The sequence below is a fragment of the Manis pentadactyla genome, chromosome 14, assembly GCF_030020395.1.
Source record: "Manis pentadactyla isolate mManPen7 chromosome 14, mManPen7.hap1, whole genome shotgun sequence".
Lineage (NCBI taxonomy): Eukaryota > Metazoa > Chordata > Mammalia > Pholidota > Manidae > Manis > Manis pentadactyla.
The window spans coordinates 70,137,772-70,153,387 of NC_080032.1; the positions used below are offsets into that span (position 1 = coordinate 70,137,772).

At 40.5% G+C, this 15,616-nt stretch overlaps 1 protein-coding gene across 3 annotated transcripts in view; it reads right to left on the minus strand.

Moving 5' to 3' along the window:
• The window catches only part of DUSP16 (dual specificity phosphatase 16), a 94,162-nt gene that overhangs the window by 15,405 nt on the left and 63,141 nt on the right, over positions 1 to 15,616 (minus strand). For all 3 annotated transcript variants that reach the window (XM_057491671.1, XM_036909577.2, XM_057491672.1), the window contains one exon: positions 6,863 to 7,026. In XM_057491671.1, coding sequence (XP_057347654.1) covers positions 6,863 to 7,026 — 164 coding nt within the window. The remainder of the gene's footprint in view (positions 1 to 6,862; positions 7,027 to 15,616) is intronic.

Consider the following 15,616-nt stretch of genomic DNA (forward strand, 5'->3'; position numbering starts at 1 on the left):
ACTATTCATCCCCTGAATGGCCTCAGGCAGGTGACCTGACCTCCCTCCCCCTCCCCCCCCACGACACACACACCACATCTTCTTTATCCATTCATTCATTGAGAGACACTTAGGTTGCTTCCATGTCTTGGCTGCTATAAATAATGCTTCAGTGAACCTGGGGGTGCAGATACCTTTTTGAGTTCCTGTTTCGTTTGTTAGAATAAATACCCAGAAGTGGGATTGTTGGATCGTATGGTAGTTCTATTTCTAATTTTTTGAGGAACCTCACCTACAGTAGGGCTCGTGATGTATATTTTGTAGAGCTATTGTGAAGATAAAGTGATTGGCTCATAATATAAGAAAGAGTTTCATAAAATGTTAGTTCTCTTTATCTTACTTTAAAATCACCTTATGGGAATGTAAACTGGTGCAGACACTATGGAAAAGAGTATGAAGGTTCCTCAAAAAATTAGAAATAGAACTACCATAGGAACCAACAATTCCACTTCTGGGTATTTATTCTAACAAACAAAACAGGAACTCAAAAAGGTATCTGCACCCCCAGGTTTACTGACGCATTATTTACAACAGCCGAGACATGGAAGCAACCTAAGTGTCTCTCAATGAATGCATGGATAAAGAAGATGTGGTGTGTGTGTGTAGTGGTGGGCGGGTAGGGGAGGTGGGTATGTGATGGAATATCATTTAGCCACACAAAAAAAGAAGGAACTCTTGCTATTTGTGACAACATAGATTGACCTTGAGGGCATTATGCTAAGTGAAGTAAGTCAGAAAAAGACAAATACCATATGATCACCCTTATATGTGGTATCTAAAAAGCACACAACAAATTGAACTCATAGATACAAAGAACAGATTGCAGTTGCCAGAGGCAGTGCAGGGAGAAGATGGGTGAAGGTGGTCAAAGGCACAACTTCCAGTTATAAAACAAACAATTCCTGGGGGTGTAATGTATGACAAGGTGACTATAGTTAATAATACCGTATATCTGAAAGTTGCTAAGATAGATCTTAAAAGTTCTTATCACAAGAAAAAAGAATTTTAATGATGTGGTCTTGGATGTTAACTAAATTTACTGTAATGATTATTTTGCAGGTACACAAATGTGGAATTGTTATACTGTACACTTGAAACTAAAGTTATATGTCAATTATATCTCAATTTTTGAAAGTTCATAAATCATATGGTATAGGAATTATGTCTCAATAAAACTGTTGTCTCCCTCCTTGCCCCCAAAAAGCCTCTAATGTATATTTTTCACTAATTGGAACTATCTTTTCTCCTAATTGGCCTTAAGTAGGGAAATTACACTAAATGCAGCAAGTTGGATAAGGTTCAGCTGCAAATGGGAGGATTTTTTAAAAATTGGATTCTAGTTTCGATATATAATTAAGAACACTTTTAAAAATAATATTTGCGAAACAAAAAATAAATTATAATTTTATTAATTATTATTTCCATTCACAATTTTTTTCCTTTAAAAGTTTCTCCTAAACCATGAAATAAACATTACCCTGCAGTTGGGCTTATTTCTGACAGCGGGTTCTGTGGCCTGCTGCAGACTGTGGAGTAACATACGGGATACAGGCTGAGGTACAGCCTTACTAAGATTGTTCGATCTGATCAGGTTTCCCATGGTCGGCCAGGCTGAGGACAGATCCCATTCAGTCACTGTGGGCACTGCGATTCTAGCTAACGGAATGGTCATCTTTCTTTCTGAAGTCAATTCAGTGAATAATTTTGCATTTGCTACTCCTTTTGCCTCCAAAACTGACTGTAAGTCCTACTTCCTACATCTAGCCTTCCTCAACCAACCTCGCCCACTCTATCTGCCACTCCCCCTGGCAGCGTGTATAGTCCACGTTGTGACGGCAATAGTGAGTGCCCCTATAAACCTGGACCTGTTCTTGGTGCTTGGCATGCAGCGTTTCACTTGAATATCACATGAACACACTAGAAGGCAGGAATCAGTATTGTTTGCTGGTGAAGGAACCGAGGTTCAAGTAACTTGACTAAAGTGGTTTGGCTGGTAAGGCGGAGCCCTGGGATGCAGAACTGCCCACCTCCTCCAGCACGGGCTCTCAACCCCCACGCTGCGCTGCCTCAGGACGGGCGCCACACTGTGGGCCGCCTGTTCTTGTGAACTAGTGCCGAATCAGGGCTTGTCTAACCACCTTGCACACTGTGTGGTTCTCCAGAGCGGACACTGAATCTTCATTTTTACTGACAGTCTTCACCTTCTGTCGTCCTAGATCATATGGGAACCCCGAAAGTGGTACTTGTCTACACCGTGTCCAAACTACTGCTTGGCTCTCAGAGGAAGAAAACGACAGAGGAAGTAGCAGGCATCCTAGTGGCAAGCAGAACACTAAGGTAAAGCAGCACAGGAAGACCACTTCTGCATGTTAAAAGACAGAAATAAGAAGCTACGCAAAGAATGCTGACAGCACATGGTTTAAATGGGGTCGTGGGGGGCAGCAGAACTGCTTCAGTGAAGGAGCTGACGTGGTTCAGCCCTGAACAGACCCGCTTCAGTTCTGGCTCATTAACTACTCAACATGGGTAATTCTGTCACGTGTTCCATGTAGTTAAGTGTGAAACAGAAGGCCCTATTTGAAATTTTAAGTGATATGGGAATAAAAACTATCAAGAACGTCTATCTTTCACACAGTAACTAGAGATTCTTTCTCAAACCCCACTCAGTTCAGATGTGCACTGGGCTTCAGCAAACTACTTCACATATAATAAGCTCTTCCTAGTCCACCTCTAGTACAAAGACTACAGGATGAAAGAATAGATTGTGAGAACAACACAGTTGTGAGGGAAAAGGAAAATTTAAGTATTCTTTTCACTACCAATGACTTCTATGATCTTTAATAGAAAAGCCATGTCTTTTAAACATAAGGACAAATTAATATATGCTGAGAGCATTGGCCTGCACTGTCCAATATGGTAGCCACAAGCCACACGTGGTTACTGAACATCTGAAATGTGGCTAGTCCCACACTGAGATGCATGCACCAGATTTCAAACACTTGGTACCAACAAAATGTAAAATATCAGTAATTTTCGATATTGATTCCACATTGAAATGATGTTCTAGATACACTGTGATAAAACATTATTAGAATTAATTTCACCTTTTTCTTTTTACTTTTAATAAGGCTATTGGAACATTTTTAATTATGTATGTAGCTTCTTGCATTATATTTCTAATGGATAGTGATGGTATCAAATAGGCTGTGGAAAAAGTAGAGAAAAATCTCAGTTGTGATTCAGTATACTGTTAAGATTTGTTAGTGCTTCATAACAGCCTGTTACAGAGAGTTCTGTTTTCCAGATGATGGTTATTTCTGGTGTTATATAAACACAGGATTTAAGGCCAGAGTAGCTTAGCTGTGAGTATGATCTCTGCCACTGACCAGCTTTGAAGTCAAAGACTTCCTAGCCACAAAATCTTGGGTAAGTGACTTAACAACTCAGGGCCAACATACCTCCTAGTCCTATTATGAGGGTTAAATGCAATAATATAAAGAGTCTAGCATTTCAAATGGTAAAATTATGATTCTCTCAATAAAATTTCTGTGATCTGCTTTTAACACATTTTGGTGGCATTTAATTAAAAAAAAAAAACAACAAAATTAGTGGCCTGTTGTCATTTTTAAAGATTTCAGCTTCTAAATTTTAATAAAAAGGAATGTATTGAGATAGAGCAGGGGCATGGGACAAGAATCATGATTAATTTTTCCTGCCTATGATGAGAAAGGTCGAGATATAAATAGTATAGTAAGAACAGAAGAGACTCCATCTTAAGGCTAAGATTCTATTTAAAAACCAGGGAGTTAGGAGGTAAGATTCTTAACATACTTTATGGTAATGAGCTAACAATCGACCCTATCTAAAGGCAGGGAGAACAGCTCTATAAACAGTGTGTTTCCACTGCTTGAGGGTCACCACTGTCTTGGAGAACAGGGTCAATAAATTCCTTGGGTTAAGCTTATCTTACAGAAGAGTATCTAGAGGACTATGGATGATGACATAATGTCTCTCATCGGAGACAGACATCATGAGACCACAGGTCAAGCCTATGCCCCCAGCCCTTTGCCCCCTCCTTGAAATCCTTAAAAGACAGAATCCTAAGCCTTTTTTAGGCACACCTCTTCTCTAAGGCTGCCCGCACTCCACCTTCTTTGAGTGTGTATTTTGCTTTTAATGAAGCTTTCTTGCTGCTCAACTTACTGCATTTTATCTCTGTGTTCCTCCAGTGTTAAGCATCTTTGTTACTTCACTATTTCTTCCCACTTTCTAGACTTAAGCACTAGTCTTCACTCTCTCTGTTCTATTCCAGACAAGTAGGGAAGGGCTTGGGCTTGCAAGTTCCCATCACCTGGGTGACCTGGAAGAGACTGCAGAGACTGCAGCTGTACAGTCATGCTCTTTAGGAGCCTGCACCAAAATCTTTCTCTGCTATAGGGAAGTTCTCAGAACATAATCTCACTCCATCCAATGCTCTGTGGTTCCCCCTAAACCTGGGGTGGGAGGGGCTTAGTTCCTACACTGTGCAGATTCAAGGGGACACTGGATGCCAGGTGACCCTCGCTTCAGAAGTTGGCAAGGGATTTGCCCTGTGCTGAGCAGGAGTTCAATGAGCTTCCCTTTCCTCATCCTGTTCTTCCCTGCTCTCTACTGCCTACACAGCTGCTGCCATTCAGAGCAGCAACCCTGCTTCTAAAGCTGGGTGATGCTGGGAATTCATTTAACATTTCTGAATGTCAATTTCCTCATTTGTTGCTCTAAAATCCTCTTCAGCGCTCAGACTCTCCCCACAATGAATGTGGAGGTTAAATATAAATTTCTACTCCCATGTGCAAGGTACTCACTTCTCACTACTCCCTCACCTACACGTTTTATAGAAGCTTCTGACAGTCTCCTGCAACTCCCTGCCCAAGCTTCTTTCCCCATGTACCCATTCTTCCCCCACTACCATCTCCCCTCAATGCATCTGTGTGTGTATTCTGTGTAGCCGACATTTAGAAGCCAATTAAAAGTAGAAAACTAGCTTTTCCCCCTTCCTCAACTCCAGGTTCCAGGTTAACTGCTCTCCCCTTACACGCACTCACAGGGTTGTTAACTGACATTTGTTAAAACTGAAAAAGTATAGATACAGCAAAATGAATGTGCCATTTATTTAATGTCAGAAGTAAAAAATGATCTGTAACACAATTACTTGTAACATCACCTGTTGCCTGGTGAAGTTTTACTGAGGGTAATTCTGAATAAGGTCCTTAATTAACCAGTTATTTTATTTCATTTTATTTTCTGATCTGAGGATTAAATAAAGCATCTCCAGCTTTGCCCCAGGGATTCATGTAACTTTAGGAAATTAATTTGACTTTCTGTGACATAGTTTGCTTATCTCTAAAAGAGAACTAATAATAATCACATGCTCAAAGGCACTATGACCCTACCAGAAAGGCTCAGTACAAGCAGGAGCTAACAAATTTCAAATACTTCACAGGAGCAGAGAAATTAACAGGGTTGAGGCACAGTTTTAAAGAGGCAAGAGTTCTGAGAACCAAAAAGACAGAGAGAGAGAGAGAATGCCCAGTGATAGGGTATTTTTGCTTTCCACGTGCTAAGGCAGGCCAGTCTGGAAGCTTACCTTACAGTCGGCCTGATTCTTTCAGTTACTCAAGGAGAAAATACTAAGGTACCTTCATATAGGAAAGCAGCACTTGTAAATCACCAACAGCTGGATTAAGATCTTTGACTCCTTTTTCAGTGAGAGGTGATTGTGTTGCCAATGGGTTTCAGCCCCCTGCAAGTTCGCTATGAATTCCATGAGACCAAGGAAATGACAGTAGAACGTTTCTTTGGGATGAAAGGGTTTATTACCCGGCTTGTTCTCCAGCGGTAGGTCGAGCACTAGTGTCTTCGCCTCTGCGCAGAGCACTGGGCCGAGCTCTCTATATAGCGCATATCTTATTGCCTAAAGGTGTGGAAGCAGTAGCTTAGCAACAGGCCAGTTACATCATCAGGTGGTTTAAATTCAGTGAGGATCCTGGCCATAGGAATCCCAAGTTCCCCACAGTGATGTAAACAAGAGGTTTTAGACAAAAGTCACTTCTGCAAGGAGTCAGAGCACTCTTTTCTAGCATTACTGGTTAAAAGCATAGAAGCTGTGGAGGCAAACAGATCACCTGTCATAAGGCCTGTGCCATTAGATACGGCCTCAACCACCATGTTCAGTGTGGCCCATGCGCCTTCAGCAAGAGCTCCTGCTTGCCTCTTTCTCAACCAGACTGCCCCAGGAAGCCCCAGATGGGGTGGCCAGCAGGGGGTACTCTCAGCCCGTGTCCTCACCATGGTTTTACGGCCTCCCACAACCCTTCCAGCCAGCCGTCATCATAAGGTCCTTCCTCGATCCCAGCCCATCTGAGTCCCCTTATAGTATGCGGCAGTAAAGAAACACATTTCTTAATGTGAAATAATCTAGGAAGTCTTAGCCTTCCTCAGGGTGCTCAGTTACTATTATAGAACAGTTAACACTGGAGTAAAATGAGGCTGAACTTCTGAAAAATCCTGTCCTATTTCAGGTCTCCTGGACTTGTGAGCAACAAGCAAATGTGACCACAGTGTAGTTTTCCTGTGGCAATCAATAACATCAGACAAAACAGCACTCCCAAAGACGACAAACTGCTCACTGAGGAATCACACTGAGAATGGTGTCCCTCCTTTCTGGAAACAGGGTCCCTTTCTGGGAGCGGGGTGTGGTTGAAATGACAGTTCATGGGCAACTGCCATTTCTCCAGCTGCTAACAATAAACCCTGCAACGAAGGCTATTTTCAAAGCACCCACCTTGTTGAGGACGTCTCGCTGGCAGCCAAGATAAAGATTGGGAAGAATTCGGGTTGGCCCAATGTTGGCAACAGGTAAGCAAGGCTGAGAAATGCAGGTGGGGACGAGAGTGGACTTCCCTTCACAGAGGCCAGGGAAACATCGGGAGAACTCAGCAAACCCACCTAAGAATAAACATTTAAGAATTATGCCATGCACAAAGATAAAAATCAGTCTTCTGTTAACTACTCAGATAAAACTGCTTAAAAAGAAAATCAAATCCCACAGACACATGCAGATAACACGCGCCTGTGTTCCTGTCCACAGCTGCCAACTGCTCATTCTGATGGATAATCCAGCACTGAGTCTTGGCTGGCGGGGCAGTGACAGGGATATGCAAGCCCCACCAGCACCAAACATGACTCCTTTTTCTCACCTCTTTGTCTTCATGGAGCCTACATTGTATCTCTGCTCCCCACCCACCATGTGAATGCTTTCTCAAGGAACTTAAAGAGGATTTAAAGAAGCAAACAATTGCCATAAGAAGAAAACAAATCCTACCATTTGCAACAACATGGATGGAGCTAGAGGGTATTATGCTCAGTGAAATAAGCCAGGCGGAGAAAGACAAGTACCAAATGATTTCACTCATCTGTGGAGCATAAGAACAAAGCAAAAACTGAAGGAACAAAACAGCAGCAGAACCATAATGTTGCTCATGTAATTGTACATTAATTATACCAAAAAAAAAAAAAAACAGCAGCAGACTCACAGAACCCAAGAATGGACTAATAGTTACCAAAGGGAAAGGGACTGGGGAGAGTGGGTGGGAAGAGAGGGAGAAGGGGAATGAGGGACATTAGGAATAGCACACACAATGTAGTGGGGGGGGGCACAGGGAGGGCTGTGCAACACAGAGAAGACAAGTAGTGATTCTATAGCATCTTACTACACTGCTGGACAGTGACTGTAATGGGGTATGTGGTGGGGACTTGACAATGGGGGAATCTAGTAACCACAATGTTGCTCATGTAAGTGTTATATTAATGATACCAAAATAAATAAATAAATAACTCTTTGCAAACTAAAAAAAAAAAAGAAAGCAAACAACCCAGCCAAGACAACTATGCACAGAGGCAAAATGGGGATGTAAAGAATGTGAAGTGAGGCCAGATATTATTTCTTCAAAGTAAAACTAATTAAGTTAAAAATTCTTTCTGGAATTAACTTTAAATTGTCCTACTATACAGGTTTTTTTTTCAAAGGTATCACAAACATACCCCTAACTCCTACAAACCTTCTCTGTGTATCAAGTCCTTGGGATTCCCTGGGCAGTTAGTCAAGGTTCCCTCAACTCCCACCGATCCCTGGGGTCTCCTGTTCATTTTGCTGAGCACTACAGAGAAGTGCTGACAGACCCTAACTGCTTAGGGCACATGAAGGCCTTGTGGCAAGATTCCTGGACCTGGAAGAATTCGGTTTTTTTCCAGTCTTGTCCTTATAACGATCTGCTCTAGATCTTCACTAAGTCCCAATTTACCATTTCTTAATGAAGAGAAAGCCATAGGAAATCCATTTTTTTCTTTTCCCAAGTCCTTTGAGAAAAGGAGAAAATGAATAAGGTCTTCGCTGTGTTTTCCACTCTAAACATCTCTTGCTATCCAAATCCAAACCTAGGAACTAAATAGATTCTGCAAATTTTTTTGATAAATCCCTTGCTATGCAAACCTTCACTACTCACTAAGTTTAAGTTCAAACTCAGGAACTGAAGAGATTTGGATCGTAAGGAATACGTGTATACTTTTAATACAATTTGAATAAAAAAACAATTTGCATGGTAAGTCTTATTAGAAGACAAGGCAGCCCAACTTTTACCTCTTTAATCATAGCCTTAAACAAGACCCTAAAATCTCATTGAATATTTATCTCCATTTCCTTGAGTTATATTCTACTAGCCTTCAGAACACTTCCAGAAGCATACAAAATGTGCCCTCAGAAACTGCAGAAGTGCAGAGTTGGGAGGGGAAGCGGTCATCCTTTAAACCCCCTGTATTATGTTAAACACAGTACGGTCTGCTGGACTCCTCTGTCTACTGCCTAGGCTCAGTGTAGGCAGGTTCCACAGTGCAGCAAACCAGGATGGCAGGAAGTGGGGGACAACTAAACCAACTGCAAAATGTACACGTGCCGCCTTCCTTGCCTCCACCCTCAGCATCTACCCTGGTTTTACTCATAAAGCATTTGCTTGCTAAAGTTCTTAAGGTAACCAGACGGAAAGAGCAGGTGTTCCATTACAGAAATCCCGAAATCCTCTACGGGACAGATGGACCTGTACAGTTTCATGGCTTTCTTTCTTTCTTTCTTTTTTTTAAAAAATTTTTATTAAGGTATTATTGATATACACTCTTATGAAGGTTTCACATGAAAATACAATGTGGTTACTACATTCACCCATATTATCAAGTCCCCACCCATACCCCAATGCAGTCACTGTCCATCAGTGTACCATGGCTTTATTTCTTACCACTTCCAAACATGACCTCCAGCCACACAAAATTCATTGTTATTTCACACCCATGCTGCTCTCTCATCTGGGGATACCAGCCCCGGGTATGTACTTCCAGCATTCCAAGCACATATATACAAGCCCCATGATCGCGCAGCAGAGAAGGTAAGAGCACAGGCTACTTGTAGCACCTGGGCTGATGTACAGTTAGGACCCAGCCTCATCCATGAGGCCTTCCTCCACCCTTGATCTGCAGCTAATTGTTCAGCTTCACCTTGTTAGCATTCACTATAGACACCAAGTGAAAAAAGCACATCTGTGGTTACATTTCCCAGTGTGCTCCCCGAGCACTGGTGACCCTAGGACGTTAACAGCCCAGATAAGGGTTCAAAAGGTAAAAGAAATACTGCACATCCCATTTCCCAGGGAGAGTCACAGCACTCATTACCATATGAAAGGCTCCAAAAAGCATCTCCAAAGAAACTGGTTTAATTTCTTTAATGCAAACAAGAGTCCAATATGTATCTGACCATGGTATTCCTCCTCCCATTTCCTGCCCTAAAGTCTGTTAGTAGCTAGTGGACCTCACACACAAGGAAACACTCTACCAGGGACACTGCAGCCGCTGAAATGGAGTCGGTTAGAACTCCTACACCTCCAAGTATAACCCACTGACAAGCACAAAAAAGAGGGCAGCCAATATCAGCACATGAGTATGAAGGTCACTCTTTGGGATTTACAATTTTGTTTCCATTAGTGCTTTGTTCCTTTTCTAACTGGATAATACCATTATTTAAGTTGAGGTTTTTTTTCCCCCAAAGTAGTTCCTGTAACAATAAATGTTAGAGTCTTACTATTCTTTGCCTACCTTAGACCTACCTACCCAACACAGTAACTAAATAGGAACTATTTTAATTATAATCTATTGTATGAGTTTAAAATTTAACTTTCTTTTAATTTCCCTGGTTCTGGAGTTTCTCTAAAGAACTGTTCTAATACTATTTTTCTCTGCTGGCTCCAAAACAGTTCATGGGCTGGTCTCATTTAAACTCAACAATACTCTAGAGTAGATGTTTCAGAGAAAAGAGAAACCAGACAATACAGGGGAACACCACTTGAATTCCATTTTCAACTTACAAGTAATGAGGCTTATAAATATTAGAAGTAATCAGAGAATTGCTGAACATTTACTGTGTGACAAACACTGCTCCAAATACCTCACAAGTGTTTACTTACCCTTTACAAGTACCCTATGAGATAGGTGCTATTATTATTCCCATTTTACAGATAAGAAAAGAGAGGTTCAGAAAGACACAGGGCATTAAGCCAGGATATGAGCCCTGGCAGTCTGGCTCTAGGGACTGCACAGTTCTCAAAATGCTCTGGATTAACTTTCTACAGTACAGGCATCTATGCTTTCTATGGAGTCCTGCCCTCACCACCCGTGACCTGCCAGGTCTCAATACTAGGCTCAAAAAATGGACGTGGGCCTCTCCCAAAGTTATGGAAGAGCCTTGCTTCCCTGAAGTCAAAGACTGAAAAATCTTCAACGAAGGAGAAAAAAGGAAAGGAAGTTTGATATGATCAAGAAACAAGACTCTTTAAACCACATGAAACTACTAACAAAGTTTACAGACAAACTATCTGAAGTATAAATATAGCCACCACTTTGTTCATGATCACAGTTTGCAAGATGGTGGTGAAGTTGAAGCTATGTCTTACTTTTAGGCCATCCTCATAGAACAACTTTCAGAGGGAATACAATTCTGCAAACTGAGAGTCAGTCATTAAGTAGTACAGTGATCCTAAATCACTTTAATCTGGTGGACCTCAAAAGTGAGTGTGGCTCTAGAAAATTCTAAGAGAAAAGAAATAAATGAGAGACAGATACTGGTATTCAGCCTCAAAACAAAACCAAAAAGCCCAACAAAACAACAATAACACACTGTAAAATATTTAAAACAAAAATAAATCTTTTTTTTTTACAAATCTTTTCAACTAATCTCTAGCACAAATCCGAATAGCCTTAAAATATTTAAATTGGTTGAAATCAGAGTATTTAGTGTTCAGTCTGGCTTGAAACGTCCCAAACCATGGCTCCTCGTCACTTCCAGAAAACACTATCTCAGCCAAAGAATACATTTTCCCTGATCTTTATCTATGACAATGTTCCACTCTGCTGACATCCTCCTTCATTGACAGTTTTTTCCATTCACTGACCTTTCATTCATTGTTGTACTCTAGTGACCCCAGTTTCATTTCATTAATTAATAACAGATGAGACATTGCCTGACTTCTCCAAACCCTTGAAAAACTATCTGTGGCCACATCAGAGACTTAGTTTTGAAGTATGTCTGAAATGTCCCTTTTCCTCTTACAAACTAGATCTACTAAGAAAAAAAGTACATTTCGTTTATGTAAACTTTTTGTTACAAAAGGCTGACAGATACAGAGAACAGTCATCTTCTCTGCCTTTGTCATAACTCTTTGCTGTCCTATAGACTCCAAGTTAGATGCCATTACAGAAAGACATAACATTAGTTCACTTATCCTTTGTTTACTGTGAAAAGCAGTACTGAGAAACTGACAAGCTTCTTGAAAGTCTTAAAATACATTTTTTAAAGTTGTTCAAGGATTTAAAGCTCACTGTTCAATTTTAGCAATTTTGTCCTAAAACAGACTTGATGTTGTTTATCATCTGGGAATGTAGAAAATAGAAAGTCATATAACCTGTATGTGCTTCCCTGAGATAGACATAAATTTAGGATTGGTTGTATCCAGTATTCTCCCTTATGCTAGAAGTATTTATTTTTAAGAGGAAGGAAGACATGTGTAGACACCCCTGGCCTGCAGAGAAAGGGGGCTGGGGTAACTGGTGAACAGAGACACACAGACACCTTTGGCCTCTACAGATCTGGATGGACAAACAGACAAACTGCATGTTAAAATCCGTATTTCTGTTTCTTAGTCTTCCACAAATCCAACCAGGGGAATGCATGCTTATAAATGAAAACATATATATTACTTTGGACAGAGAAAATATTTGATTAGGTTAGAGGCATTTGTAGTTTATATATCATTTTATTCTAATTCAGCCAAGAAAAACTTCTTCCCTTAGAGTACCACCTTCATCATTCCAATCATAAATACCATTTTCTGTAAAAGCCAATGTAGAACCACCATTTAACATTTAATTCTTTCTTTTTTTTAATTGAATGATCACTGATATACAATCTTATGTTGGTTTCAAATATAACACTGGTTCAACAGTTACCCATATTATTAAATCTTCACTCCTTCTAGTGTGGTTACTCTCACCGTAGAAAGATGTTACAGAATCATTGGCTATGTTCTCCATGCTGTACTACCATCCCTGTGACCAACTTTTATTGTAGAACCACCATTTAACTTTTGGAAGAAAAAAAAATCTACCAAGTAAAACAAAATACTTATAACAACTCTACTACACAATTCCAAAATTAGTCACTTTTTTCTCTTCCCTCTGACCCCTGCAATCAGTTATAAATCGTGCTAGTGATGTTTAAAGAAATTTCAAGTCCCCAATTCTAAAACTGGATTCCTCGCCTTTCAGTCAAACTAGAGATAAATGTCAATGCTATCTTTAAGATGGTTCCCTGCAGGGCACAGGGCTTCTCCACTTGTGCTTCCAAAAGGCAGCAAGTCATTAGAACTCTACCAGCTGACAGAGCTGCCCAGATCCTCCCACAGTGCGAACGGGCTCCATGGCTACATACAGAAATAGCATTTGTACAAAGAAAAGCTCTACTCTGTGGAAGATGTAATTCTAAAAAGTCACATTTCTTATCTTAAATCATTTTCACATAGTTTATTTAGGTTCAGAGTTTGTAAGTATAGTTCGTGTAGCTTAATCCTTTCATAAAACAAAGTCTTCCTTTCTGTGACATGAATATAACCCATTCATTTACTTATTCTAGAATACAGGCAAAGGATTTAGGTGGAGTGTACTTGCCCCTGTAGGTAACAGTTCTCTCCATGCTGAAAATAAAACCTGCTGCTTTGCCAATGCACAGAGGAGACAACCCTAGTATTAAAAATTGAATTGTTCAAATGTATATTTCACAATATACTTGTAATTGCTTTAAAGAGTAATTATTTTATGCTTTAGTCGGAAGTGGCTGATTGAGGCAACTTTGTTCTCTACCCTTTTCAAAACAGAGTCAAGTTACGGTTTTCTTCAGGGGTCAGCCAACTATATACATGGGAAGTTAAAACTAATTAAATAAAATGAAAAGATTAAAAAGGCAATATAATTTTGTGCCCCTAAAGAAAGCAAACAAGAATATGTAACTGTACTATTCCAATGTATATTGGTTGGTCCAGGTAAGCCAAAGCCCCACAGATTTGATAAATCATATCGGGGAGAGTGGAGAACATGGCATATTTTTCTCAACATTAGCAGCATTCCACTTTGGTCTTAGTTGGCTGACTCTCCACTGAGCAGCGCTGAGTCAATGCAGCACTGAAGAATCCCAAATGACAGAGAGCAAGAATGCTAAACTATTCCATGCACTCCATGCTACTGAAGCGCAGGCCAAGAGGAGAGTAGACAGACACTGCATTTCTGTGGAGCCCCTCCACGCAGCATGACAAGTAGCCTACAGCTTGTAAAACCTGTCCCATAAATGGCACCTCCGAAAAAGCTCACCCTGTACTAAACAACTCTATCACGTGGCACAGCCGGGGAAGGAGAAATCGAACCTTTCTTATTTTTGGGTTAACATAGTTATCATATACACAACAAATGAATTAAAAACCTTCAAAGTACTAGCATGAAAAATCACTAAATAACTAAATACTAACATAATGCAACTTCTAATTGCTTGAGATTCAGAATGTCTAGATCTTATTATTCCTCAAGATAGCATTATCTAGATCAATTGGCAAAAAATCCAGAAGCATTGTTTACTGAAGAGTTCTCGTAAAATGCAGAGCAATACGTATGTAACTGATCCTTAAAACTGGCAATATATAACTATGCCCAGAAACAACTCCTCTTAAAACACACACGCTCACAGCCAGGACTCTTAATAAATGCCCTCAAACAAAGATTGTTCTAAAAAAATACAACCAGAATAACCAACGAAAGGAATCTGGCCAGAATTCCCCACTTGGCTGAAGAAAATGAGCAAGTTTTGTGAACAGGAGAGCCAGATTCACAGAGGCAACCAGGACGGGCCCTCCAGGGACTTTAAGATAAGAAGACAACAGCCAAGCAAACAGTATCCTGAGGCTTCCTGAGAAGGAAGGATTAGAAGGCCTCTACTTTATGAGTTCGGGAAGGGAGGTTAATGAGATCTTACTTACTCGTTTTCACCTGAAAATCAAAGATACCTGCTTGATGTTCCAAATGCCATCTAACATTTTCAACCCTCCTTCATCGTTTTCACTTGACTCACACTTTGAAAGTAAATTTAGAGCCAATAGACTCCCTTTCGTTCTGCCCCCATCCATGTTAGCCACTTGCCCCGTCAACTCCACAGCACTCAGTTGCTATGCCAACACACTGATTTCCCTTCACGCATCGCTGCTCTGTGTCCCTGCCTTACCACTCTCCTGCACCACCCTAGTCCAGGGCTTCACACCTTGCTCTGAGGTAAATGCAGCAACAGCTCTCTCTGGTCTCTTGTCCTTTTTTTTAGTTCATTTCCACTCTGCTGCCAGATGAAGCATCCTAAAATAAAGTTTTGATGTATTCTCTGCTCCTAAGTACCCACAGAGTAAATCCAAAATTCTTAACCAGATATTCAAGACCAGATAATCTAATCCCAATCTACCATCCAATCTAATTTTCCCTACCACCACCCTACATGTAAAAGGCAAATGAGTCTTCTTACTAACACACCTGGGCACGCACTGGGCAATTCAGTCCTTCCAATCTATTTTGTATTTCCTTCCAAAGCACAAGCAAGCACAAGTCACACCTCTTCTACAGCAAATTCCAACATTGTTTTGCCATAACCAATAAAATACATTTTACATCAAAGCCTTTTGAACATCCACATACACTCTCCACTGAAACAAATTTCATGACACAATCTTCCCTCACAATGTGAGTTATTCTTTGAAGTTTCAATTCTTTTCTGTGGTATGAAAAAAAAAAGATCTTTCCTGATCAGTGTATCTAGATATAGTCTTGCCAACTTAGAACTCATATAAAATTTATAGCAATCACTTGGCAATAAGTATGTACCACTGACTTGGTAACTGTGATTTCTCTGTGTGTGTGT